This window comes from Cherax quadricarinatus, chromosome 9 (genome assembly GCF_038502225.1).
Source record: "Cherax quadricarinatus isolate ZL_2023a chromosome 9, ASM3850222v1, whole genome shotgun sequence".
NCBI classification, from domain to species: Eukaryota; Metazoa; Arthropoda; class Malacostraca; order Decapoda; family Parastacidae; genus Cherax; species Cherax quadricarinatus.
In genome coordinates this window covers 747,972-775,331 of record NC_091300.1, presented here as the reverse complement: position 1 = coordinate 775,331, position 27,360 = coordinate 747,972, and the positions used below count along the sequence as shown (strand labels likewise).

Sequence of the window (27,360 nt, the reverse complement as noted above, 5' to 3'; positions counted from 1 at the left end):
GACCCAAAAATATTCACAAAAAAATAAATTTTTTAGAGATTAATTATAGTTTTACATACACAAAACAATGAGAACTAAATAAAATAAAATTTAAACAGTTAAATCAGTATTACATACCTTTATTGAAGACTGTTGTTGGCTTATGGAAGATAGGGAGGAGGAGAGAGGGAGGAAAGTTTAATGTTTGGAAGGGGAATCCCCCTTCATAAGGACTTCAGGTATCAAAGCCCTCTCTGGGGTTACTTCCCTTCTTTGTCTTTTAATGCCACTAGGACCAGCTTGAGAGTCACTGGACCCCTGTCACACAAAATGTCTGTCCAGAGAGCTCTGTTTCTGGCATCTCTTTAAGATTTCCCTGAAGTGGGACAAGGTTCTGTCACTGAACCTGTTGCAGATGTAGTTTGTTTCAGCTTGATCAGGGTGATATTTCTCAGCAAAAGCTTGCACCCTAGTCCACATTGCACAAATCTTCTTAATCTCTGAATAAGGCACCTCTTTCACTCCCTCTTCCTCCTCTTCTGAAGCAAGTTTCTGAGCTGTGGTCTGTTGCTGTTCCAAATGAAGCTCTTGCAGCTCTTCAGTGGTTACCTCTTCCCTATGGTCCTCCACCAATTCTTCCACTTCCTCACCACTAACCTCCAACCTCATGGACTTGCCCAGAGATACAGTGGATTCCACAACAGGCGTAGGGTCCTCAGGGTCAGCCCCAAACCCTTCAGAATTGAATCCCTCTCTTGGACACATTTTCGCCACAATTTATTGGAGAGGCCTGAGGACACAGTTAGTGAACAGAAGAAAAAATGTTTTAGTGGCTAGAATGCCTACAGTATGTATTTTGGAATCTGTCTTTAAATTTGAATTTGTTGAATTTTGTGTAATATTTTCCAAATCATCTACTTCTGTGCACTGTATATGGTAGTTATGATAGTTAAATGGGCAGATTCTTGTGCTCAGTCAATAAAAAGGAAGGCATACTAGTGTAATAGCTAGGAATTGAGTAGTTTGGATAGAGAAATTGTCCTAAAAAAGCCCTCCAAGTGAGCAAAATCTCAGTTCATGCCTGTGTAATTCCATTTGTAAGTTTTCTATCAAATTTCACATTATTGGTTCCTTTACCTTCTGAAAAAGATTGTATACCATTTTGAAAAATTGTGACCTTTTTAATTTCAGGGATTGTGACAGTGAAAGAGTTAAGTGTTCTTGATGTAATTTTTTGTTGATTTCCACCTTTACTTCTACACAAGTTCAGCACTTATCTTTAACATTATTAATTATTCTAAATTTTGTGTACCTTTATAGGTATTTGTTACTGGAGTAATTAAAAAATATATTTTTCTTCAGAAATTGGCCATGGGACAGAAGAAGAATTGAATGCTGGTGCTAACAAAACCGAAACAACAACTGCAGCTCCTAAGTGTGGAAGTTGTTATGGAGCTGAGTCAGAAAAAGACCAGTAAGTCAGATTTGTTTTTCTTGTTGTAATGCAGGCAGACATTTTTACACTTTTTTTTTTCACACTTTTTGCCAGCCACATTTCTTGTCACATGACCTACATTCATACTTCGACAATATAGTTATCTGCTATAATTACTTATCGTTAATACTGCCTTCTAGTTTGTTTCTTTTTATTTTCCTGCAGTTTTTATTTTGTTGTCCTACCTGTAATGCTTTCTGTGTCCTCCAAAACACAGGTCATTTTTATCCAGGTAGCAGACTTTGAGCAGTCTGAATGCCTGAATGGAACCCCACAACACATTTTTTCATCCTAAGTTACTGAAAGAATTTATTTTTCATCAAAATTTGCAGTAACTTATAGCATATAATTTGAAATGAATTCTGGATATGGTTTACATGGACTAATGGAATTAGAATTATTTTAGTTATTGAGTATTGTGACTATGATACTCAGTACAGCAAACCCTTTTATGAAGCTATCCTACATAAAGGGATTTTTGTCTAAAAGCGATTGGAAACGTGTGTTTTTTCATAACACTTGAAAAAGCCTTGATAGTACACTCAGTAAGCCTGAAACCATCAAGTTACACACAAGTGTTGGTTGTTTGCCATAGATATTTTACATCCTTCCAACCCACATTGGGCCTTAAGGTCGAGTGTTTAGATTATTGTTATTACATTCGTGGGAGAGCACTAATCTCATAGGGTCATTCAGTGCTTGTGGGAATGGGAGGCATTCTGGTTCAATCCAATGTGGAAGGCTCAGCTTAGGTCCAATTCCTTAGATCAAGAGCCTCTCACTACCATCAAATTTTTATTAGGCACCAGTTTTCATGAAAGTTACACCAATATTATGAAAAGGTTAACTTATGTAATATACATAGTAGTAATGAGTCACAATAGCAGCAAATTGGTATTGTTAGTGTCCTTATTAAAATAACTGAAAATTAGTAATAATGGCAGCAAATAAATAATAATGCTAGCCTCTGATTTTTGTTAAAAAGCACTGAATAACCAAACAAGGCTAGTGCTTCAATAAAACTCAGCTCCCATCTAATGCGTTTTGTGACAGTTCTTACCCTTTCCACATATCTTTCTTTCTCAACACATGCAAGTCCTATTATTGCTGGTGTTTTCATCATGGGAAAAAATCACCTGACCAGGGTCTTTATCATAAGAAGTCGCATTCAGTGGTGCAGGCCCTACTGCTGAGGTGCTGTAAAATAGGTGTGTTTAAATACAGTGGTACCTTGACTGACGAGTTTAATTCGTTCGGTGACCGAGCTCGTAACTCAATTTGCTCATATATCGAATCAGTTTTCCTCATTCAAATTAATTGAAATGCCATTAATCCGTTCCAGCCCCCCAAAAAACACCCCAATTTTTTTGTTACAGGTTTTTAACCCTTAACCCCTTCAGGGTCCAAGGCCAAAATCTGAAGTGGTGCCCCAGTGTCCAAGAATTTTCAAAAAAAAATTTGTTATTTTTTCTTATGAAATGGTAGAGAATCTTTTTGTGAAGGTAATAAAACAAAAAGTACGAAATTTGATGGAAAATTGACGAAATTATGCTCTCGCGAATTCTGACGTGTCAGCGATATTTACGAATCAGCGATTTTGCCGACTTTGACTCCCATTTTAGGCCAATTACATTATTCCAGTTGACCAAATTCTTATCTGTTTCACTAGTATTACTTCTATTCTATCGACTGAGCACAAGAAATCGCCAAGTCAACTGTTTCAACTACAAAATAAAGTGATCGGAAATTGGTAATTTGGCCAATTTAACACAAAGTTCAAAATATTCCAATTTCAAAATAAGGTCCAGAATAAACAATGTAGGTATTCCTGGCACTAAACTAACATTTCCTCTGTTCATTAGTCACGTTTTGAGGCTTTACAAATAAATTCCATTTTTATTTTTTATTCACATAATGAATGTTTATTCACACCAAAAAATAGAAGATTTACTGTTATGCAATATTGTAATAATTGTATAAATATCATCACCACATTTGTGAATGTATATTAGACCCACCAGCTGGCGTGTATTAGACGTGTGAGGTCGTTTGTTTACTCCTGAACATGGGCAAAAATTTAACATTTCCGCTACTTTGAGCTCAGTTTCAAGCCATTTCCAGTGCTAAAACCAATCAAAATCATCTCTATTTCAGTAATATGTCTTCCATTCTATCAAATGAGACCAAGAAATCGCTAATACAACTATAAAAAAACATACAAAAAAACACTGCAAAGTCGCTGTTTTAATCGAAAATCATGGTCTCAGTTTTTTTCTCTCATTATACACAGAGTGCTGCAGGATTTGTTTTATGTGGTGCACACATACCACATACATGTATTCTCTCATATCTAGGCCCAAATGTACCACTCACAGTTTATCAGAGTGAGCTGAGCTCATGACGTAGATCTACGGTTTGGACCCTGAATGTAAAGCCGTAGGTCTACGGGACGGACCCTGAAAGGGTTAAATGGTCGAAACGTATATATACGTTTTTTCAACATCTGAAAGTATGTAAAAAAATGTAGATTTTTTTTTTTGTTTTACATGTGAAAACGTGTAAAAAAAACTTTTATCTACATTTTTTTTTGTTATATTTGAAAATATGTAAAAAAAAGTAGATCTGTGTACTTTTGTAGCACTACGAATTTGAACGTCGATCTATTTGGACCGTTTAAGGGTTAAATAGATCTACTTTTGTAGCTCTACGAATTTGAACGTCGATCTATTTGGACCGTTTAAGGGTTAAATAGATCTACTTTTGTAGCTCTACGAATTTGAACGTCGATCTATTTGGACCGTTTAGGGGTTAAATAAGAAAAATGTGTTTATAAATAAGAAATATTATATAAAAACATAAACCATAATAAAAGAGAATGTAAAGAAATAAACTGGTTTTATAAAGTGTATTAACCTTGGAGATCAGAAAATTTGGTCTAACAGAAGATGCTGGTGGAGGTGGAGGGTGGAAAAGATACACAGAGGAGATTGGAGGAGTTTGTTTTGTTTCATGGTTTTTTGGTCGCTTTTGTTCATCATAAACTCTATCGCTTAATTTATTTGCTAAACTCTTAATGCTAGAATTTTAGTTTTTTCACTTCACTTTCACTGATTTTTGGCTCCACCACTGCCACTTCGGGTTCGAATCCTTTGAAGTCCTTTTTGAACAAAACTTCAGGCCACAGCTTCTTCCATGCAGAGGTCAAGGTCCTCATTGTAACACCCTGCCAGGCCATATCTATAATTCTGAGGCATATCACAATGGTTAGTAAAAAGAAATTTGGCAAAATAACTTCACAAAACACAAGCACAACACAAGAGAGATGCTTCCACGGTGAGGTAATCATGTGCACTGAACGAATGAGATGCGGGATGCTGGGCAGATGGTGTGGTGTTCGCTGCGCCAACTAGTGGTGGCTTATCTGAAACTCACTCATAACTCAGATTTTGGCTTGTAACTCAAAGCAAAAAATTGACCGAGCGACAGTTCGTAACTCGGAAAACTTGTAAGTTGGGGCACTCGTAAGTCAAGTTGCTACTGTACATGTAAAGGTTGGAAGTTCTTAGCCATATGGCAGGCCATAGCAGCAGTTATTGCTGATTTATCTATGCTGAACTCAACTGAACAAGTCTGGGTATAGGAATTTCATTCAAGGGAAGGTACAACATTGGAGTAGAGTTTACAGACCATTCATTTGTTGTGTCTCAGGTTTACATCTTCACAAACTTTATTTTTTGTTGAAACTTCCACCTTGCTAATGCAATCTAAAATTGCTCTGCCCTTTATCATAAATAGGCATACCCCATTTTGGCATTCTTTTCATTTTCGGATATCGTTTAAACTTCTTAAGTTGTCGATTTATATTTTTCTAAGACTAATAGGATGTCATGCCTAAGAATATCTGTTGAAGTATATATTCAGCATCTGTGCTTATTTTTGTTTTAGGGGCAATAGAAATGCAATATTGTATAATGTTGTCACTCTTATGATCTGATTTTTTTCTTAATTGTGAATATATGTACATACGTAATGTTTTCTAACATTTATAGATGCTGCAACACTTGTGAAGATGTCAAGGATGCATACCGCACTAAGGGTTGGGCCTTACCACCCCTCAAAAACATTAATCAGTGTGTTAAAGAGGGCAAGCTTGTAGAATCAACAGACCTTCCTGAAGAAGGATGTCAAATATATGGCTATTTAGAAGTAAATAGGGTAAGGAAGCTTTTATGAATTGTATTAACGACCTGTCATTTGCCTATCAGATTAGGAGGTGTTTAAATATTTATGAATTTGTAGCTCATGCTGTGTCAAATTCTCTCACAAAACTCTTTTAAAATATAATAAGTGCATAGATATATCAGTTGTGTATTACCCTTACCTTGAAATGTTGGTACTGTATCATAAAAGTCATTAATGGAGAAATTAAGAGAATAAAGTAGGTTATTCCCCTTCTCTATTGATAGTTGGTTTAATCAGCTTTACTCACACTTGAACACGTGGTGGACTGAACTGTTTCATCATTATATACATTTTTCCCTGACTCCCTTCACAAATTATTACCCTTCTCACACTCACCAGCTCATGAAGTCCCAAAAACCATTTGTCTCCACTCACTTCAAAAGAAAAAAATCAAAATTTATTTCTTCTCTTTGCATAATATGCAATTTGTGCTTTACATGTAGTAAAATATTGTTAAGCGCAAAGAAAGCCACCAGCATGCCTGGGCATTTTGGGGCAGACTAATCCCAATGCTTACATACTACTTAAAACTAGACACAGGTTATGAAGTGGTGAATTTTAATTACACATTAATACAAAAAGAGGGGTGGCAAAAATTTTTTAATTAGTACAATTTATAGTAAGAGGAGTTGCAAACAAAAAAAATAATATTACAATTAGTATAGTTTACAGTAGTACAATTTTAAGTGTGTATTAATGCGTAATTTAATATTCTTAAGTGGGATTACTTGAGTAGTTTCAAACTGGTTATATGATTTCAGACATAGTATAATAATACTGTAATAATAATAATAATAATAATAATAATAATAATAATAATAATAACTTTATTTGCTACAAGTACATGTACATGGTATACAGGCCTAGCTGATAAACTACTATATAGAAAGCCCCTTGTTATGCAAAGCATTTCGGGCAAATTAGGTCCTTGTCCCAGCATGCAACCCACACCAGTCGACTAACTCCTAGGTACCCATTTTACTGATGGGTGAACATAGACAACCGGTGTAAAGAAACATGCCCAATGTTTCTACCCTTGCTGTGAATTGAACGCAGACCCTTGCCGTGTGAAGCGAGAGCTTTAGCAACCAGGCCACGGGGCACTGTGTTGGTATAGTTAAGTTTGGGAGATGAGGTGATTTTTAAGTTATAGCCCTAAACTGACTGGCAGACAGGGGACCTCTTGCTAGTTCAGGCAATGAAATCCAGATCTTAGGGCCCTTTATATACATTACATTTTTGCGTAGGGTGAGACAGTCACGAGGGATGTTGAAGAGAGTTTCGTGCCTTGTGTCGTACCTGTGTGTTCTGTTTTAGCATTCAAGGAGAAGTTTGAGAGAAGGGTTTATATTGGAGTTTAATACTGTAGGTACAGTAATATGAGTGCATTTTTGGTATATTAACTAAGTAAGTTTAAATTCTTGGAATAGTTCAAGTAGTGTGGTTGGGGTACATGGTATTGTGTATTGGAAAGGATGCCTACTGTTTTAGAGATCCCTATATAACATGCGCACACGTGCCTACTGTATGTCCTTAAATTCAATATAGTATTTTTTTTTTTTTCAGGTTGGTGGTAATTTCCACTTTGCTCCAGGAAAATCATTCCAGCATAATCACTTACACAGTAAGGTTTTCATCTTTTAAGTTAGGTATTTGTAAGAGGAGTGATTGGTGGAATGATGAAGTAAAGGGTGTGATAAAAGAGAAAAAGGTAGCTTATGAGAGGTTTTTACAAAGCAGAAGTGTTATAAGAAGAGCAGAGTATATGGAGAGTAAAAGAAAGGTAAAGAGAGTGGTGAGAGAGTGCAAAAGGAGAGCAGATGATAGAGTGGGAGAGGCACTGTCAAGAAATTTTAATGAAAATAAGAAAAAATTTTGGAGTGAGTTAAACAAGTTAAGAAAGCCTAGGGAAAATATGGATTTGTCAGTTAAAAACAGAGTAGGGGAGTTAGTAGATGGGGAGATGGAGGTATTGGGTAGATGGCGAGAATATTTTGAGGAACTTTTAAATGTTAAGGAAGAAACAGAGGCAGTAATTTCATGCACTGGTCAGGGAGGTATACCATCTTTTAGGAGTGAAGAAGAGCAGAATGTAAGTGTGGGGGAGGTACGTGAGGCATTACGTAAAATGAAAGGGGGTAAAGCAGCTGGAACTGATGGGATCATGACAGAAATGTTAAAAGCAGGGGGGGATATAGTGTTGGAGTGGTTGGTACTTTTGTTTAATAAATGTATGAAAGAGGGGAAGGTACCTAGGGATTGGCAGAGAGCATGTATAGTCCCTTTATATAAAGGGAAAGGGGACAAAAGAGACTGTAAAAATTATAGAGGAATAAGCTTACTGAGTATACCAGGAAAAGTGTACGGTAGGGTTATAATTGAAAGAATTAGAGGTAAGACAGAATGTAGGATTGCGGATGAGCAAGGAGGTTTTAGAGTGGGTAGGGGATGTGTAGATCAGGTGTTTACATTGAAGCATATATGTGAACAGTATTTAGATAAAGATAGGGAAGTTTTTATTGCATTTATGGATTTAGAAAAGGCATATGATAGAGTGGATAGAGAAGCAATGTGGCAGATGTTGCAAGTATATGGAATAGGTGGTAAGTTATTAAATGCTGTAAAGAGTTTTTATGAGGATAGTGAGGCTCAGGTTAGGGTGTGTAGAAGAGAGGGAGACTACTTCCCGGTAAAAGTAGGTCTTAGACAGGGATGTGTAATGTCACCATGGTTGTTTAATATATTTATAGATGGGGTTGTAAAGGAAGTAAATGCTAGGGTGTTTGGGAGAGGGGTGGGATTAAATTATGGGGAATCAAATTCAAAATGGGAATTGACACAGTTACTTTTTGCTGATGATACTGTGCTTATGGGAGATTCTAAAGAAAAATTGCAAAGGTTAGTGGATGAGTTTGGGAATGTGTGTAAAGGTAGAAAGTTGAAAGTGAACATAGAAAAGAGTAAGGTGATGAGGGTGTCAAATGATTTAGATAAAGAAAAATTGGATATCAAATTGGGGAGGAGGAGTATGGAAGAAGTGAATGTTTTCAGATACTTGGGAGTTGACGTGTCGGCGGATGGATTTATGAAGGATGAGGTTAATCATAGAATTGATGAGGGAAAAAAGGTGAGTGGTGCGTTGAGGTATATGTGGAGTCAAAAAACGTTATCTATGGAGGCAAAGAAGGGAATGTATGAAAGTATAGTAGTACCAACACTCTTATATGGGTGTGAAGCTTGGGTGGTAAATGCAGCAGCGAGGAGACGGTTGGAGGCAGCGGAGATGTCCTGTTTAAGGGCAATGTGTGGTGTAAATATTATGCAGAAAATTCGGAGTGTGGAAATTAGGAGAAGGTGTGGAGTTAATAAAAGTATTAGTCAGAGGGCAGAAGAGGGGTTGTTGAGGTGGTTTGGTCATTTAGAGAGAATGGATCACAGTAGAATGACATGGAAAGCATATAAATCTATAGGGGAAGGAAGGCGGGGTAGGGGTCGTCCTCGAAAGGGTTGGAGAGAGGGGGTAAAGGAGGTTTTGTGGGTAAGGGGCTTGGACTTCCAGCAAGCGTGCGTGAGCGTGTTAGATAGGAGTGAATGGAGACGAATGGTACTTGGGACCTGACGATCTGTTGGAGTGTGAGCAGGGTAATATTTAGTGAAGGGATTCAGGGAAACCGGTTATTTTCATATAGTCGGACTTGAGTCCTGGAAATGGGAAGTACAATGCCTGCACTTTAAAGGAGGGGTTTGGGATATTGGCAGTTTGGAGGGATATGTTGTGTATCTTTATATGTTTATGCTTCTAGACTGTTGTATTCTGAGCACCTCTGCAAAAACAGTGATAATGTGCGAGTGTGGTGAAAGTGTTGAATGATGATGAAAGTATTTTCTTTTTGGGGATTTTCTTTCTTTTTTGGGTCACCCTGCCTCGGTGGGAGACGGCCGACTTGTTGAAAAAAAAAAAAAAAAAAAAAAATTTGTAATTAATTTTTTTTTTCAACAAACTGGCCATATCCCACCTAGGCAGGGTGACCTAAAAAGAAAAACAAAAGTTTCTCTCTTTAAAATTAGTAATGTATACAGGTGAAAGGGTTACTAGCCCTTTGCTCCTGGCATTTTAGTTGCCTCTTACGACACACATGGCTTTCAGAGAAAGAATTCTATTCCACTTCCCCATGGAGATAAGAGGAAAAAAAGAAGAAATAGTAAGAAAATAGAAGAAAACCCAAAGGGGTGTGTATGCATATTCTTGTGCATGTATGTGTAGTGTGACTTAAGTGTAAGTAGAAGTAGCAAGACGCACCTGATATCTTGCATGTTTGAGACAGAAAAAAAAAGACACCAGCAATCCTACCATCGTGTAAAACAATTACAGGTTTCCATTTTACACTCGTTTTGCAGGACAGTAGTACTTCCCTGGGTATAATATAAAAATAAACACATAATACCTCAGATTAGTATTAAAGTGATAATGGCTAAAAAAAATATTAATAAAGAACAGAGACTTACTTCATAGCCTAATAAATGATTCAGTACTACAAAACAAATTTTTAAATTGAAGGAAATACACTTATGTGGACTTTACTCTGATGGCTCAAAAAAGTGGGAGGTAGGAAGCACGTTTCTACTGTACCACATGCAATTAAAGTACTGTAGACTTGTGGTAAACTGTTTTTGTCATTTTGTGTCACTCATCGTCTTCTGTGGCCTTGGGGAGGATATAGGAAACCTGCGGTCAGTGCAGATTATAAAATTGTGACAGGAAACCGTCTATGAATTGTAGTAAAGTTCAAGTAAAAAATGAAGCAAAAATAAAAGGAATCAGTTTATAAATAAGTACAGTGATTCTTGGAGTTACAAAAACTTGTAGTTATGATTTACCCCTGTCAAGGAATTTTGGTGTGAGTTACAATTAAAAATTGGAGATAACGATATGTGTACGATGGTGCATCCCAGAGAACAAGAGTAACCTAAGTTGCCTGAAATGCTCTGCATAGCCAGGGGCTTTCTATGTACAGTAGTATGCCAGTGATATCAGCTAGGTCTGTAATAGTTGTACCACGTAATAATAAATGTTGTTATTCTTATTCTTGGCATCACGTCAGGGTGCATAGACTCACATATTCCTTGTTCGAGTTCAAAAGGTTTGAACTTAAAGCAGTAACACCTTACTATTATTATGGTCAGCGAGCATGGGTGGCCTTCAGCCAGTCAGTGATGTGGTAGCTTGCCTCTTGGGCACCATTTGAGCCATTAGAGTCATCAGTTCTTTTGTGGATGAGCCTTAGCCAACCAGTGATTGCCTCTTCAACAGCAACTGAGCCAATAGGAGTGGAGGTTTGTAAGGGGTGGATTAGCAGCCAATCAGCAATGGGGTTGACTGTATGGTAGCATCTCTGCTAATAGCAGAGTTGGTACAGTACTACAGTTTGTTTACTCTTCAGTTTGAAGGTATTATGTGTGTTTTTGCACTAATTCTGAATTTTTACCCTCAAAACTGTATTTGCATTATAATTACACCATCTTTTGAGTTAACAAGGCATCATGTTCCCTAAAGTGTGGAGTAAACAGGCCATTTCTCTGAAGATCAAGCAAGAAATTGTGTATTGGTGCATGAGTATGGCTTTCCACAAACAATAATCTCTGCTATTATCAAAACAAATAGAAATAATAAAGAATATTAAAGTGGCTGATGAATCTAAGCTAGTGAAAAAAGGCAGAGAAATTATCATGGAGATAGAAAGAATAGATAAGAGAGAAGCAGATGAAGGGAGATAGTGCCTGAGTGTGTGCAGGGTACAATAAAAGTTGCACTTCTGGGGTTTTGGAACTAATTGCCATAAAATTATGTACATATTTTGGGGCTTCAGTTACAATAGTTGGGAGGTATGATATGTCTTCTGGAACAGATTAACATCTTAACTCAAGTGATGACTGTATAAAACAGGCAAGTTTATGCATGTTTAAATTAAATTGTACAAAAAAGATAAATAGGGCACTAAGTAGGTTCAATGGTAATGAAAATTCAACTTGAATGTGCTGGTTTCAAAAAGGTAAACAAATTTTTCAGTTCACGATGTGCAGCAGTACCGAACAGCAGATTTTGACCTCTCCCATCGCATCCGACACCTGAGCTTTGGTGTTAACATCCCTGGAAAAACAAATCCTATTGATGGTACTGAATTTAAGACTGAGAAGGGACCCAAAACAATTAATTATTACATTAAAATTGTCCCTACTACATATGAAAAAGTTGATGGTTCAACCCTTTCCACTAACCAGTTTTCGGTCACTCAGCATCAGAAGGTAAGACCATGCAATGTTGCTTCTTTTAAGTATCACTTGCCTTTGTATTTATCCATATTTAAGCATATATGACAGCATTCTCAAGCAGTTTAGTATTTCAAGAAACCGCTCCCTACCATTTGTATTGTGCTTGTGCTAATTGCCACTTACACCACTTAATAAGTGGTGCAGTCTCTATGTAAAGACAATTATTCTATTGAGCATGAAAGAAAATGAGTTGCATTTGATATTTGTTATTTTTCTGTATGTTGTGAAAAATTCTTTAAAAATTCAAACTAAAAAAATAAATAACAAAATTGAATATAACAAGTACATAAGTACTATATATTACAGTATTATTTTACACCAAAAGAATTACAGAATAGTTCAATATTTTGTGTTTATTCATTAAATTTAACTTCTTTTTGTATAGAACATTCAGTTGGGGATGGGTGAAACAGGCCTTCCAGGAGTCTTCTTCACCTATGAGCTATCACCTATGATGGTCAAGTATACAGAGAAGCACAAGTAAGTGATCATTAACATATTTGCAGGATTTTGAGTAACATCATTTTTCCATGATTATGCCCAAGAGGGGACAGTGTGCAGGGTGTCTAATCATTACTCATCCTCCCTTTCATGGTGTGTTTCTTGATATAAGAACATAAGAGAGAAGGAACACTGCAGCAGACCTACTGACCCATGCGAAGCAGGTCCATGTCACTCTCCCCCCTGGCTTAGACCAATGACCCACCTAGTCAGGTCACTTCCACTTAAGGAGCACGGCATCAGACCTAGTAGCACAAGCTAGTCAGCCCCAACTCACACCCACCGACACCCACTCATGTATTTATCTAACCTATTTTTAAAACTGCACAGCGTTTTCATTTCTATGATGGTACTCAGGAGTTTGTTCCACTCATCCACAACTCTATTACCAAACCAGTGCTTTCCTGTATCCTTCCTGATTCTGAATTTTTCCAACTTGAAACCATTGCTGCGAGTCCTGTCTTGGCTGGAAATTTTCAGCACACTATTTACATCCCCTTTATTTATTCCTGTTTTCCATTTATACACCTTAGTCATATCCCCCCTAATTCTACACCTTGCTAGAGAGTGCAGATTCAGGGCCCTCAGTCTATCCTCCTAGGGAAGATTTCTGATACATTTGATCAACTTTGTCATCCTCCTCTGTACACTTGCACTAATCAGTCTCTCCCAGCAGTTTCATAGTTATCTGTACATTACCTTGGTTCTCTGATTCTCTCATAGCATCAAGGATTTCTTTAATCATTTAATCTCACATTGTATGTATATCTTCAAAGCTCTTAGTGACATAGAAATAAATTGCATGCAACAATAATAACTTTGTTAACAAAACCATGTATCTTCTACTGTAGCTAAATCCATGAACTGTGGGGAAGTGGAAACTGGAAATAGTATCTGTTGAGGGATTATATTCCTGAGAATATACTGTATAGAGAAAATTTACTAACAGTTGAAGGGAAATGGTGATAGTAAAAAATCTTGGTTATTCAGAAGATGTTTGTAAACACATTTTACTTGTTTGAGTGGAGATGTGTTGTCTGTGGGATTTGATATCCTGTTAGAGTGCACACAGTAATATCCATGAAGGAACTCTGGGAAAATTGCTGGTTTTACTTGAGTTTTGGAGGATTGTAGTGTGGGAGGTTGTAGTTTGGTGGATCGGCATTAGAGCTTTCGGATAGGCAGCTAAAGTGAGTGTTGATGAATGTTTTCTTTTTGAATTTCCTTACTTAAGTAAGAAATGGCCAAAGAAGAATAAATGTATAATTATGATTTTCATACATTGAAATAAGCTGTGTTCTTGCTAATCTATTTTATTGTTTATTTTAAGAAAAATATATGAATTGAAATATTGAGACATTTGGCATTGAGATTACCTATTAATCTTGTATTTTTTTCACAATACGTTCGAAGTTTTATCATGCAGGTATTACATATTAATTCCTTTTTGTTTTTTTTGTTTTTCAGATCCTTGGGTCACTTTCTTACTGGAGTCTGTGCAGTCATTGGTGGGGTTTTCACTGTAGCAGGAATTCTTGATTCAATCATATATTATTCTCCACGTGCACTCCAACGTAAAATTGAAATAGGAAAATCATCATAGAACAAAAAATATTTTAGGTTTTGTATGTAGATACATAGTATTTTTTATTACCTTGCAATCAATAATTGCAATATATGTTGATGTATAAATTTTTTTTTGTAATCTATATTTTAGCAGAACCTTGCTAACTTAAATTGTTGAATTTTTGTTACATAGTATTTTAATTTTTATGTAATGTAAAAACTCTTTTCTCATTTTGCATTAAATAACTTTTTGGTGAAATAAACATTTTAAATGTTTAATTGCAAAAATTCAGCTGTACTGTGAAGAGCACAGTATTTTCTGATAAATATTTATTTGTTTAGGATAATGCTAATGTTACTTTCATGGGGCGAGGAAACATTTGCCCGGAGAAGATAGGAAAATATTGTAGGAAAAGAGTGTTAAATATATTCAAAGTGACATCTATCCTTTCACACTACCTTCCACTTTCAAGTGCATCAAAGATAACTATTACTAAAATACTAGCAATTTATGTACCCCAGTATCTCTCTGACTTCTTCAGCTAGGTGTAAGGTACTTCCATGTGAGGTGTTACAAAGAAAAAGTCATTCCTTCCTCCAAACCATCTACTGTTGTTCAGCTTTGTTTGTGTGATTTATGTCTAGTTCACAACCATATCACTTTTTTTCACATCCAGTATCACAGCTCACACTTTCATAAACACTCATAATCATAACACAACCTCAGTCTTATGAATCACAAGCCTTTGCAATTCATATATTTCCATAACATCTTTACACTTCTTAATCTCTCCACTTAACATTGCTAGTGTTATGCAGTGTTAATTTCTACTGCTCCAAGTCTCAATTATTTCTGCTTATGATGCTAGCATCTTGCATTCATATTTAAGCATTAGAACAACTTACCCTTGAAATTTTTATAATGGCTGGGGCTGTCCACCCTTAATCTTATTTTCTACATCTTATGACTTCATTGATTAAAAAAAACCTGCATAACTGTTTAATATTATCTAATCCATTATCAGTAATTTTAATGACTGTGTTACTGATTTTTTACCAGTGTCTTTTAAATGATTATGTAGTTTCTTAAATTGAGAGCAGGAAGGTTTCTATCATATACTCAGGCTACTAGCATTTGAATACATTGAACTTAATAACATAGTCCCATCACTATCACAAGAAATTTACTAAATTGGAACAACTCTGGCATAGTTCTAACAATATAAAACACTCAGCACCTGCCTGGCAGGTGAAATACACATTACATTACTGTTTTGTTATATTCATAGACAAGTATTAGTCCTGTAAGGATTATGCAGTGTTTGGAGAATGGGAGGTAATCAGGTTTGATCCAAGGAAAGGGATGGTAGCTCTATTTCCTTGGATCAGAAGACCATCATTATATCACCTCCTTTGAAGAGTGTGAAAAATATTGATGTAATTAAAAGTTATTAAAGCAAGTAAGGTAACTATTTTACAAAGTATTGGAAGGGGTAAGGTAATAATATTATGTTAAGATAAGAACAGGGAGGGAAAGAAAAAAGAGGGAATTAAATGTGCATGAAGAGATTAGTTTAGGTGAAGTAAGTAAAACAAGGCAGTCTCAGTCTTGTATGAGGATGTTTTGCATATTAATTACTTTTAAAAATGTAGCAAATACATGATATTTGTACTCCCTTTACATATCCAGAAAAGGCTTTCATCTTTTTCATTTCTCACACCAACGTTTTAAATATACTGACTCAATCAAAACTTCTTACCTTAACATTTAGAAAAACTTGTTAGTAAGTGTACTTTACAGAAACAAGTGTTTGAGCAAATTTAATCACTGCATTCAAATATGTCCATATTGTAGGAAGTACAATAATGTAGTGTAAAGCACCCTTCTGGCAAGACAGTGATGGAGTGAATGATGGTGAAAGTTTTTCTTTTTCGGGCCACCCTGCCTTGGTGGGAATCGGCCAGTGTGATAATAAAAAAAAAAAAAAAATACAATAATGTACATACATTATTCAGAAACAAAAAATATCTAGTTAAATTATGTTTGTAACTGAACATCTAAGACACTGAGATAACCCATTTACCCAACATAGGTAAATCAGTGTAATGCTAAAGATAATTTTTGCACTTCACAAATAACTTGCACTTATAGAGGAAACTTTAAACATTTTGGTCTATCCTGGATCATTATCAAGTTGAAGTTCAACAAAAAAAAACAGATGACAGGTTGGGAAGAGACAGTGGGGGTAGGAAAAAGAGAAAAAGGAAGTTAGAAGAAAGTCACAAGACAAGAAAGCAGAGGAACAACAGAAGACAGAAGGTTAAGGAAAAAACAAGACAGGTCAAGAGAAAAGGTGAGAAGACAGAGGTCATGTCATGGCAAAATTGTTTGGAAAATTAAAGGATTTGACAATATATTGAGAAAAACAGGCATCTAAAGAAAATTTAAAGTTGAGTGGGAATAAGACTCATTGCTTCCTTTTTCTTTTTTTTTGTCTTCTGCTCTGTGAAATTTTTTTCCCCCATTTATATCTCAAGCCTATGCACAGGCTCATCTTTTCAATACTTTGGTAAAACTGGCCGTGCACTTTCTGATGGAATTAAAAAAAGCACAATAAAAATTTCCAACTTGCTAACACTAACAGTACTCTTTTCTTCCATCTTAGAAACTTGCTTTTTCTGTCATTGTAGAAATCCTAACCATCCTATAAATTGGTCTCTCTTCTAAAACTGTCTACCCTTCTGAAGCCTTCATAGATACCGTCTTATTGAATCAAACCTTAAAACATTTCTTGGTCCCACTTTTGTTTTTGAAAATGCCTGCATTTCTCAGTGCACTGTCAAATGCATTGGAGAGAGAGAAAAAGAAGAGATTAAAAGAATGATGAGGGAATGCCAAAGATTATCCAAGAGAATAGGTGAGGTGAGGATCAGTAAATTTTACTGAGAATAACAAACAGTTTTGAAGGGATTACAATAAGTTGAAATGTACAATACCATGACTGGAACAAGACACATTTAACTCACACATAGGAGACTGAAACTTATGATGACATTTTTGTCTGAAATTGGACCATTAAGTAATCACTCAGAAGTGCAAAGGGAAGGTAGCCAATACAGTGGACCCCCGCATAACGATGGCATCACATAGCGATTATTTCGCATACCGCTTACTTTAATTGCAAAAATTTTGCCTCACATACCGCTTAAAAACCCGCTTACCGATTTTCCTCCGAGACGCGTCCAATGTGTGGCCTGAGCCACGCTCACATGTTCCGCCGGTGGCATTGTTTACCAGCCAGCCTCCGTGGTAACATCCAAGCATACAGTCGGAATATTTCGTATTATTACAGTGTTTTCGGTGCTTTTTCTGGAAAATAAGTGACCATGGGCCCCAAGAAAGCTTCTAGTGCCAACCCTACAGCAATAAGGGTGAGAATTACAATAGAGAAGAAGAAAAAGATCATTGATAAGTATCGCTACTATTGGTGGTACAGCTGCTGTTGCTGCACTGTCAGCTGCTGCTGCAGCATCGTCTGCTGCTGCTGCTGCTGCTGTAGCATCGTCTGCTGCTGCTGTAGCATCGTCTGCTGCAGCTGTAGCATTGTCTGCTGCTGCTGCTGCTGCTGTAGCATCGTCTGCTGCTGCTGCTGCTGTAGCATCGTCTGCTGCTGCTGTATCATTGTCTGCTGCTGCTGCTGCTGCTGTAGCATCGTCTGCTGCTGCTGTAGCATCGTCTGCTGCTGCTGTAGCATTGTCTGCTGCTGCTGCTGCTGCTGCTGTAGCATCGTCTGCTGCTGCTGTAGCATCGTCTGCTGCTGCTGTAGCATTGTTGCTGCTGTACCACCGTCTGTTGCTGCTGTACCACCGTCAGCTGCTGCTGCTGCTGTAGCACCGTTGTTGGTGTGGCTTATTGAGAATACCAAGAAACAATTAACCCCAGAGGATTTGCCACCCAGGATAACCCAAAAAAGTCAGTGTCATCGAAGACTGTCTAACTTATTTCCATTGGGGTCGTTAATCTTGTCTCCCAGGATGCAACCCACACCAGTCGACTAACACCCAGGTGAACAGGGAAAAATGCCTGGAACTAGTGCTCATATTGGTGAATTTAAAGCCAGCAAAGGTTGGTTTGAGAGATTTAAGAATCGTAGTGGCATACACAGTGTGATAAGGCCTGTTCTGGAAGAAAATGCCAAACAGGACCTACAGTACTCAGGAGGAAAAGGCACTCCCAGGACACAGTGTCTCATCAGTCATTGCTGCATCTTCAATAAAGGTAAGTGTCATTTATTCTTCATTTAGTAGACTAGTACATGCACAATATATACTGTGCATGTACTACTCTACTATTGTGCATGTATCCTTCTCTTTGTGTGTGGGAAAATGTATATTTCATGTGGTAAAAATTTTTTTTTCATACTTTTGGGTGTCTTGCACGGATTAATTTTATTTCCATTATTTCTTATGGGGAAAATTCATTCACATAACGATTATTTCGCATAACAATTACCCCTCTTGCACGGATTAAAATCGTTAACCGGGGGTCCACTGTATATACATGAGATGGGGCAGGACTGGGAGTAGTAGAATGAGAGGAGGTAATAGTAATATAGAAGTGGCAATAATAAGGTAGTAGTGGTAGTGGTAATGAAATCTAGGGTCAGAGAGCGGAGTGTTACCAAAGCAATAGTAGTAGTAGTAATAGTGGAGGTAGTATAAGAACTAAAGAAAACAAGAAAAGAGCACTGCAGGAGAGCTAATGGCCCATGAAGGTAGGACAAAACCCAGGGAAGAAAAAAAAACCATAGGACAGAACCCACCTATGCAGAAGAAAGGAAGAGCAAAGAAAATATAGAAAAGGAGAAGAGGTAAGAAAAGGAGAGGAGATAAAGATGAGGTCAAGTGTTCTGAAGTTTGGAGCATTTGGCAATGGAATGAGAAAGCATGGCATCTACAGAGACACAGCCAGGAAACAGTTTTTGTGGATAGTGTCTCAAGTTAGGGTATGCATGAGGGAAGGTGGACAATTTTCTATTGAAAATAGGATTTAGGCAGGGATGTGTGATGTCACTACAGTTGTTTAGTATATTTGTAAATAAGATTGTAAGTGAGTTGAGTTCTTAGGATGGTTATGTAGAGGCGTAGAATTAAAAAATGTTGAATCTGATACAGAGTGAGAGTTGTCACATTTGCTTTGCCGATGACACATTTCTTTTAGAAGATTCTAAAGACGAGTTACAAAGATTATTGCAAGAATTTGGAAGGATATTTAAAAGTATGAAATTAAAAGTGATCATTAAAAAAAGCAAAATGATAAGGGGTAATTGGAAGAAAGGAAATATAGAAAAGTGGATGAATTTAGATATTTGGGTCCATGAAAGACAAGGTAAACCATAGAATAGAAGGGTAGGAGGAAAGGTGGGTGGTGTGTTGAGGCATCTGTGGTAGGAAAGAAGTTTTTTCTATAGGAGCAAAAAAAAAAAAGTATACACTATATAAAAGTGGTAAAAATTAAGAACTCTATAAGATTATCATTTAGTAAAATATTTATTTTTTTTTATTTTTTATTATCACACTGGCCGATTCCCACCAAGGCAGGGTGGCCCGAAAAAGAAAAACTTTCACCATCATTCACTCCATCACTGTCTTGCCAGAAGGGTGCTTTACACTACAGTTTTTAAACTGCAACATTAACACCCCTCCTTCAGAGTGCAGGCACTGTACTTCCCATCTCCAGGACTCAAGTCCGGCCTGCCGGTTTCCCTGAACCCCTTCATAAATGTTACTTTGCTCACACTCCAACAGCATGTCAAGTATTAAAAACCATTTGTCTCCATTCACTCCTATCAAACACGCTCATGCATGCCTGCTGGAAGTCCAAGCCCCTCGCACACAAAACCTCCTTTACCCCCTCTCTCCAACCTTTCCTAGGCCGACCCTTACCCCGCCTTCCTTCCACTACAGACTGATACACTCTTGAAGTCATTCTGTTTCGCTCCATTTTCTCTACATGTCCGAACCACCTCAACAACCCTTCCTCAGCCCTCTGGACAACAGTTTTGGTAATCCCGCACCTCCTCCTAACTTCCAAACTACGAATTCTCTGCATTATGTTCACACCACACATTGCCCTCAGACATGACATCCCCACTGCCTCCAGCCTTCTCCTCGCTGCAACATTCATCACCCACGCTTCACACCCATATAAGAGCGTTGGTAAAACTATACTCTCATACATTCCCCTCTTTGCCTCCAAGGACAAAGTTCTTTGTCTCCACAGACTCCTAAGTGCACCACTCACTCTTTTCCCCTCATCAATTCTACGATTCACCTCATCTTTCATAGACCCATCCACTGACACGTCCACTCCCAAATATCTGAATACATTCACCTCCTCCATACTCTCTCCCTCCAATCTGATATCCAATCTTTCATCACCTAATCTTTTTGTTATCCTCATAACCTTAGTAAAATATTATCAGGAATAAAGTACAGTACTGTATAATGATTTGAGAAAATTATTTAACTACATTATTTTATGTATTTAACTGGGTTCCTCATGGGCACCATTTATTTTATACTGTGACAATGTTGCTCTACAATAATGTATAGCTAAATCCACTCTGAGAAAGAACTTACATTTTGATGCAGCCACTTGTAAAAAAAAGTTATTACATACATTAAGAAAGATCAGAAATTTAATTGATCTAAAAAGGTTGAAGTTTTGCAGAGACATCATCATTCATAACTCATTATTTATTCTGTACAGTAGATGTATTGGAAGGGTTGCCTGGTGACTCATCATATCTATTATCTTACCTCTCTTCATGTCAAAACCCAACCCTGTTTAGGGTTTACTACCAGCCCCTAGAATGTGAGCTACAAAAATTAACCAACTCTCAGGTACCCATTTCCTGTTAGGTAAACAATTAGCAGGTGTAAGGGGACTCATGTGTCTCCTTGGTTGTGAGCTGAGCAGTCTACCATTGAGCTCCAGGTATAGGGGGTTATAAAGTATCAAGGCATTTTGGTAGATTGTATTTTATAATCTTGTGTTTAATATAATAGCCAGCTGTACACAAATAACCTGCACATAGAAGAGAGGAGCTTACGATGACGTTTCGGTCCGACTTGGACCATTTACAAAGTCACACTAACCAGAAGTGGAGCAGGATGGCTATATATAGGCAGGAAGAGGTAGTGGTAGTAGTAGTAGTAGTGGTAGTAGTAGAAGTAGTGGTAGTGGGGAATTAAGGAGGAGGAGCCAGTCAAATACAAAGAAAGGGGAGCACTGCAAGGGAGCTAGGTGCCCACAGAGGGAGAGCAAGTGCACAGAGGTGGGGGGAAGGGGAAGTGATGAAATAAATAATGAAGGAACAGAAACACACGACAGAAGAAAGAAAGACAAAAAAGGAAAGAGGAAAGGGGAAAAGGGAGAAGAAAAATGAGGAATCAGGTTAAGTCATGGGTGTTCTGAAGTTTGGAGCATTTTACAATGTAGTGGGAGTGGAAGGCATTTACAGAGACGAAGCCAGGACTAAGATTCATACAAGGAGAGTTGTGTATTAGAGAGGATTCAACTAGACGGCGACTGTTAGAGTTGGAAGTAGGGAAGACAGTTTTAGCTGAAAACCAGTCAGTAGGATGGCTGTGATCTCTGACGTGACAGAACAGAGCATTGTTAGTGTCGGCAAGCCTAACCCTATTTTTGTGCTCCCTAAGTCTGTCAGAAAGCGTTAGATTTAAGAGAAGAAAGGGCAAGTTGGTAACGGTGCGGAAGGTGGTGATTCACCTACCCCTCGTGCTGGTATTGCCCTGATTAGCTCTTTTGATTCCTTTCGTCAATCTCGCTCCCGTAATCTTCCTGACTTGTCCACTTTTCGTGGCGCTCTCCTTCCTGCTCTTGTTAGTGTGTTTTCTAAGAATCACCACCTTCTGCGTCGTTACCAACTTGCCCTTTCTTCTCTTAAATCTAACACTAACATTGTCATACTATCTTCTGACAAAGGTAATTCGGCAGCTATCCTTGATCGCGAGGATTATCTCCGTAAAGCTGATGTCTTGCTCTCTGACTCACGTAACTACACTCCTCTCGTTTCCAACCCTCTTGATCGCATAAAGAGAACTTTCAACAAGAAACTAAGGACTCTCTCCGACCTCTGTCATCCTGACTTTGACCTTGTTCAACAGTTTCGTTTCATCTGTCCCTCTCTTCCCTATTTCTATGGCCTTCCCAAAACTCATAAACCTGATATTCCTCTTCGTCCTATCATATTCTCTAGAGGTTCTGTTGTCAGCATAGTTGCTGATCCCTGTGTTGTATAGCACATTAGTATCATCCATGTGCTTTAGATAGGAGATCCCTTTTAGGCCTGTGACTGTTGTGTGACGTCACGGGATGCGCATGTGCACGTTCGTACCTCTGCCCTGGTCTCAGACTGCGTGTAGACCTAGACAGGCTAAGACAGGCAGAGACTGGGCTCCACGTTCATCATCACAGCCTGACAATATATGTTACCATCCAACAAGTGTGTCTACCTTCAACCCTCGATATCTCCACTGACACTGTCTCTTATTCTCTTGCTTCTTGGTTGGCCAAAACCCTCACTCCCTTCTTGGTACTTTTTCTCCTGCCCACCTCCGTCACTCTCAAGACTTCGTTGAACAGGTTCGCTCTCTCCCAACCTGTAAGATGCTTAGTCTTGACGTTGAGTCCCTCTTCACCAATGTCCCTCTTGATGATGTCCTTGATTTCCTTAGAGATAAGGCCCTTGAAGGGTTTCTACATCTCCCTGTACCTATTGAAGTCTTTCTTGATCTTATCCGCCTCTGTGTGGACTCTAATTTTCCTTCCAAGGGAAATATTATTCTCAAACCTTCGGTGTCGCTATGGGCTCTCCTCTCTCTCCTGTCCTTGCTAATCTTTACATGGAATACTTCAAGACTGTTCTTCTTCCTACCATCGATGTGCAACCTTCTCTCTGGCTCCGCTATGTGGATGACATCTTTGCTCTGTGGCCTCATGACTCCAGTCTCTTCCAATCTTTTCTTTAAGCTCTTAATAATCTTGCCCCTTCCATTAGGTTTAAAGCTGAATGGGAATCTAATTCCTTGCTTCCTTTCCTTGATGTCCATGTCCACCGCTCAGATACAGGTTTTTCCTTTTCCGTTAAATGAAAACCTATGCACAGTGGCATGTACATTCACTACTTTTCCTATCATGCTTCCCCTGTTAAGAAAAGTGTTCTTATCTCCCTCTTTCTCCTTGCCCTCCACATCTGTGATCCTCAGTTCCTTCCAGCAGAAATTTTCACTCTTCATAATTCGTTTTCCCGTCTTGGCTACCCTTCCCATTTCATAGACTCTGCCTTCTCACGTGCTAAACGTAATTTCTTCTCTCCCAAACTCTCTACTCCTGGGAACTCTTCTGTCCTCTGCCTTCCCTACATTTTCGGTCTTTCTAATCTCAACAATTCTCTCCGTCCCTTAGACATCAAGCTTACTTTACACCAGACTAACACTCTTCACACTAATCTCGTTCATACCTCTCCTCCCTCTACAGATGTTCCTGGTGTCTACTCTATTTCTTGCTCCTCTTGTCCTCTTCAATACTTTGGAGAAACTGGCCGATCTCTTTCTGACAGACTTAGGGAGCACAAAAATAGTGTTAGGCTTGCCGACACTAGCAATGCTCTTTTCTGTCACGTCAGAGATCACAGCCATCCTATTGACTGGTCTTCCGCTAAAACTGTCTTCCCTACTTCCAACTCGAACAGTCGCCGTCTAGTTGAATCCTCTCTAATACACAACTTTCCTTGTATGATTCTTAGTCCTGGCTTTGTCTCTGTAGATGCCTTCCTCTCCCACTACATTGTAAAATGCTCCAAACTTCAGAACACCCGTGACTTAACCTGATTCCTCATTTTTCTTCTTCTCCCTTTTCCCCCTTTCCTATTTCCTTTTTTGTCTTTCTTCTGTCGCATGTTTCTGTTCCTTCATTATTTATTTCATCACTTCCCCTTTCCCCCACCTCTGTGCACTTGCTCTCTCTCTGTGGGCACCTAGCTCCCTTGCAGTGCTCCCCTTTCTTTGTATTTGACTGGCTCCTCCTCCTTAATTCCCCACTACCACCACTACTACTACTACTACTACTACTACTACTACTACTACTACGTACTACTACTACTACTACTACTACTACTACTACTACTACTACTACTACTACTACTACTACTACTACTACTACTACTACCTACTACTACTACCTACTACTACTACCTACTACTACTACTACCTACTACTACCTACTACTACTACTACCTACTACTACTACTACCTACTACTACTACTACCTACTACTACTACTACTACCACCACCACCACCACCACCTCTTTCTGCCTGTATATAGCCGTCCTACGCCACTTCTGGTTAGTGTGACTTTGTAAATGGTCCAAGTCGGACCGAAACGTCGTCGTAAGCTCCTCTCTTCTATGTGCGGGTTATTTGTGCATCGTTCCAGTCACGGTATTGTGCCTTTTTTTGTTATTTAGCCAGCTGTAGCTTGTAAAATGATGATGAACTGTTACATAAATTTGAAGTTTCAACATTCTGAGAAGTGCTAAACTTTCTAAAGTTCAGAGCTTATAATTTATTATTTGATTTTTACAATTTGTGAGGCTTTATTAACAATGATACTATTTTCATTTATGCAAATAGTTTTAAACCATTTATCACACTATTTTCATGGGGAAGCACTAAATCTGTAAGGATCATACTACACCTACGAAGTGAAAAGTAGTCAGGTTAATCCAAGGAAGTAGAGGATAGCTCTAAACCCTTAGATCAAGAGCCCTTCACTAGTGTCAGTATCCTTCTTGGAATTGATGGTTTGCTAATAATAACCTAAGAAATTTAAAGTACTGTACAATTCATTTCTTTTATTGCCAGTTTAACTGTGTGCCTTATAATTTTTGATACATATAATACATATGGTTTTAAAGAGTTGCAATCAAAGTGTTTTAACTTGTGTCAGTATAATGTCTGCTCTTGTGTGTCTTACTATCACTAAATGATAAACCAATTATTTCTCAGATTTCTTCTACTTGACAAATTGGTTTTGTAATTTGATAAATTCTGTTGTCTTGTTAAAAGAAAAATCTAAGTTTGGTAAGTCTGTAACAAAGAAAAGGTGACTATAAAACATTTTAGTGTTCCCTGAATAATTTGTTTTCTGTAATTGCAGAAGAGGTAAAATAGTGTTGAAAAAATTATTCTAACAATCCTAGAAGTAGACATCACTTAATAATACTTTGTCACAAGATATAGAATAGACACTTGAAATTTTTTTATATATAGGTTGATTTTGATCTACTCCTGCTGCTTAGATGTGAGCTCACCAAAATTAAATGTCAACACTGTCTAATGAAAAACTTATTGCTTGTTTCTAGCTGTTAAAATTTCTTAGTAGCATAAGCCATATATATTAAGGGGATATACTCTTGCTTGAACATATAAAAGTTTTCAATAATTTTAATTTACTCATAGATTTGTTTAATTTTCTTACATGCACAGCTTATAAAATAGTGTGTCAAACTGTGTGATAATAAGAACGATCTATACTTAGATATAGAAAATCTTGGAATTATTGTAGTGTGGGCCATTTCTTGCCATGTGCAGTGTTTGTATATCACTGATGTTACTTGTTCATTGATCATCCATTTTGAAAATAAAAAATAATCAGCTTGGAGTAATACTTAAATTTGGTTCTGGCTTCTTTGGTTTTTTTTTTTCTTAATGGGTACCAAGCAAAGTAAAGTGGATCTTACCATTCATGGCATGTTACACATTAAGTACGTCATGTTACATGTAATTCACGACATGTTACGTGTTATACATAAAATGTTGTGTTGTGCACAGCATGGTATATGTTTTGTATGTTTTGAATGCCATGTTACACTTTATTCATGATATGTTACACATACACAGAATATCACTTAATATGCATAGCATGTTAAGTGTTATGCATAGCATGTTACATGTTATGCATGACATGTTACATGTTATGCATGACATATTACATGTTATGCATGACATGTTACATGTTATGCATGACATGTTATATCTATACATAGCACATATGCACAGCATGTTACATAAGCATGAATTGTTGGATGTCATACTTTTTAATGTGGCTTTTTTACAAAGTTTCAGGTGATTTTATAAATGACAATTTTGCTTGACAAACTTTTAATACAAACAAGTTTTAATGAAAACATGTTTACAATATATTCAAATTTGAATATACAGTAGTTAATTTAGAACACAGCAGCAGATTCAGGAATCTGATTTTTGGGCTGTTTTTGAATGTCAGGTGGCACTGAGTAACACATCATTATGAGGTGTTGGTGATAGTAAGAATGAATGAAACATCTGATCTGTGGTAAACAGTGCCTTTTTTTATGTACACTCAGCGCTGTATAGCCCTTGTGGGTTAGCGCTTCTTTTTGATTATAATAATAATAATAATATTTTATGTACACTATTTACATCAGTAAAAAGAAAATGCAGTCTTCTTGGTTTTTATTATTTAAGTTACAGAAACAATTAAAATAATATAATTGTTTAAAAGGCATGTTTTACCATTGGAAAGATGTTGAGATTGCCTCAATAAAGTATTTTCGAAAAGTTTAACAAGGAAACTGGCTTATTCTCTTCAATGAAAGTGCCATGATACCAGAGAGGGGTTCCTGATTCAAGGAATTAAACATATCGTCATTTTCCTTGGATCAAACCTGATACCCTCCCTTTTCATCAGGTGCTTTATGACCCCTACAGGTTTAGCACCCCCTCCCTTGAATGTAATAACTGTATTGTTATAATTAGGAGAAACACAAACCCATACTAATAATAATTTATTCTTTTAAAAAATGTGCAAGTGATGCAGATTTTGCATTTTGGGTTATATATACATGTATATATCTTAGGGAAAGTTGCTTGATACTGGTGATGGGCTCTTGATTCAAAGTTCCTTGATACTGGTGAGGGACTCGTGATTCAAAGTTCCTTGATACCAGTGAGGGGCTCTGGATTCAAAGTTCCTTGATACCAGTGAGGGGCTCTGGATTCAAAGTTCCTTGATACCAGTGAGGGGCTCTGGATTCAAAGTTCTTTGATACCAGTGAGGGGCTCTGGATTCAAAGTTCCTTGATGATACCAGTGAGGGGCTCTGGATTCAAAGTTCCTT

At 37.5% G+C, this 27,360-nt stretch overlaps 1 protein-coding gene across 1 annotated transcript; it reads left to right on the top strand.

Annotated features, from left to right (window-relative positions):
• Positions 1-1,341: 1,341 nt before the first annotated feature.
• Positions 1,342-14,554, top strand: LOC128686164 (endoplasmic reticulum-Golgi intermediate compartment protein 3; the record flags this gene model as incomplete). The annotated part of the gene is given in 6 exon segments (XM_053772918.2): positions 1,342-1,453; positions 5,524-5,689; positions 7,283-7,340; positions 11,784-12,019; positions 12,432-12,526; positions 14,015-14,554. Coding segments are annotated over 6 exon segments (803 nt in total), but the record flags the coding sequence as incomplete, so codon positions are not given.
• Between the last annotated feature and the right edge of the window lie 12,806 nt (positions 14,555-27,360).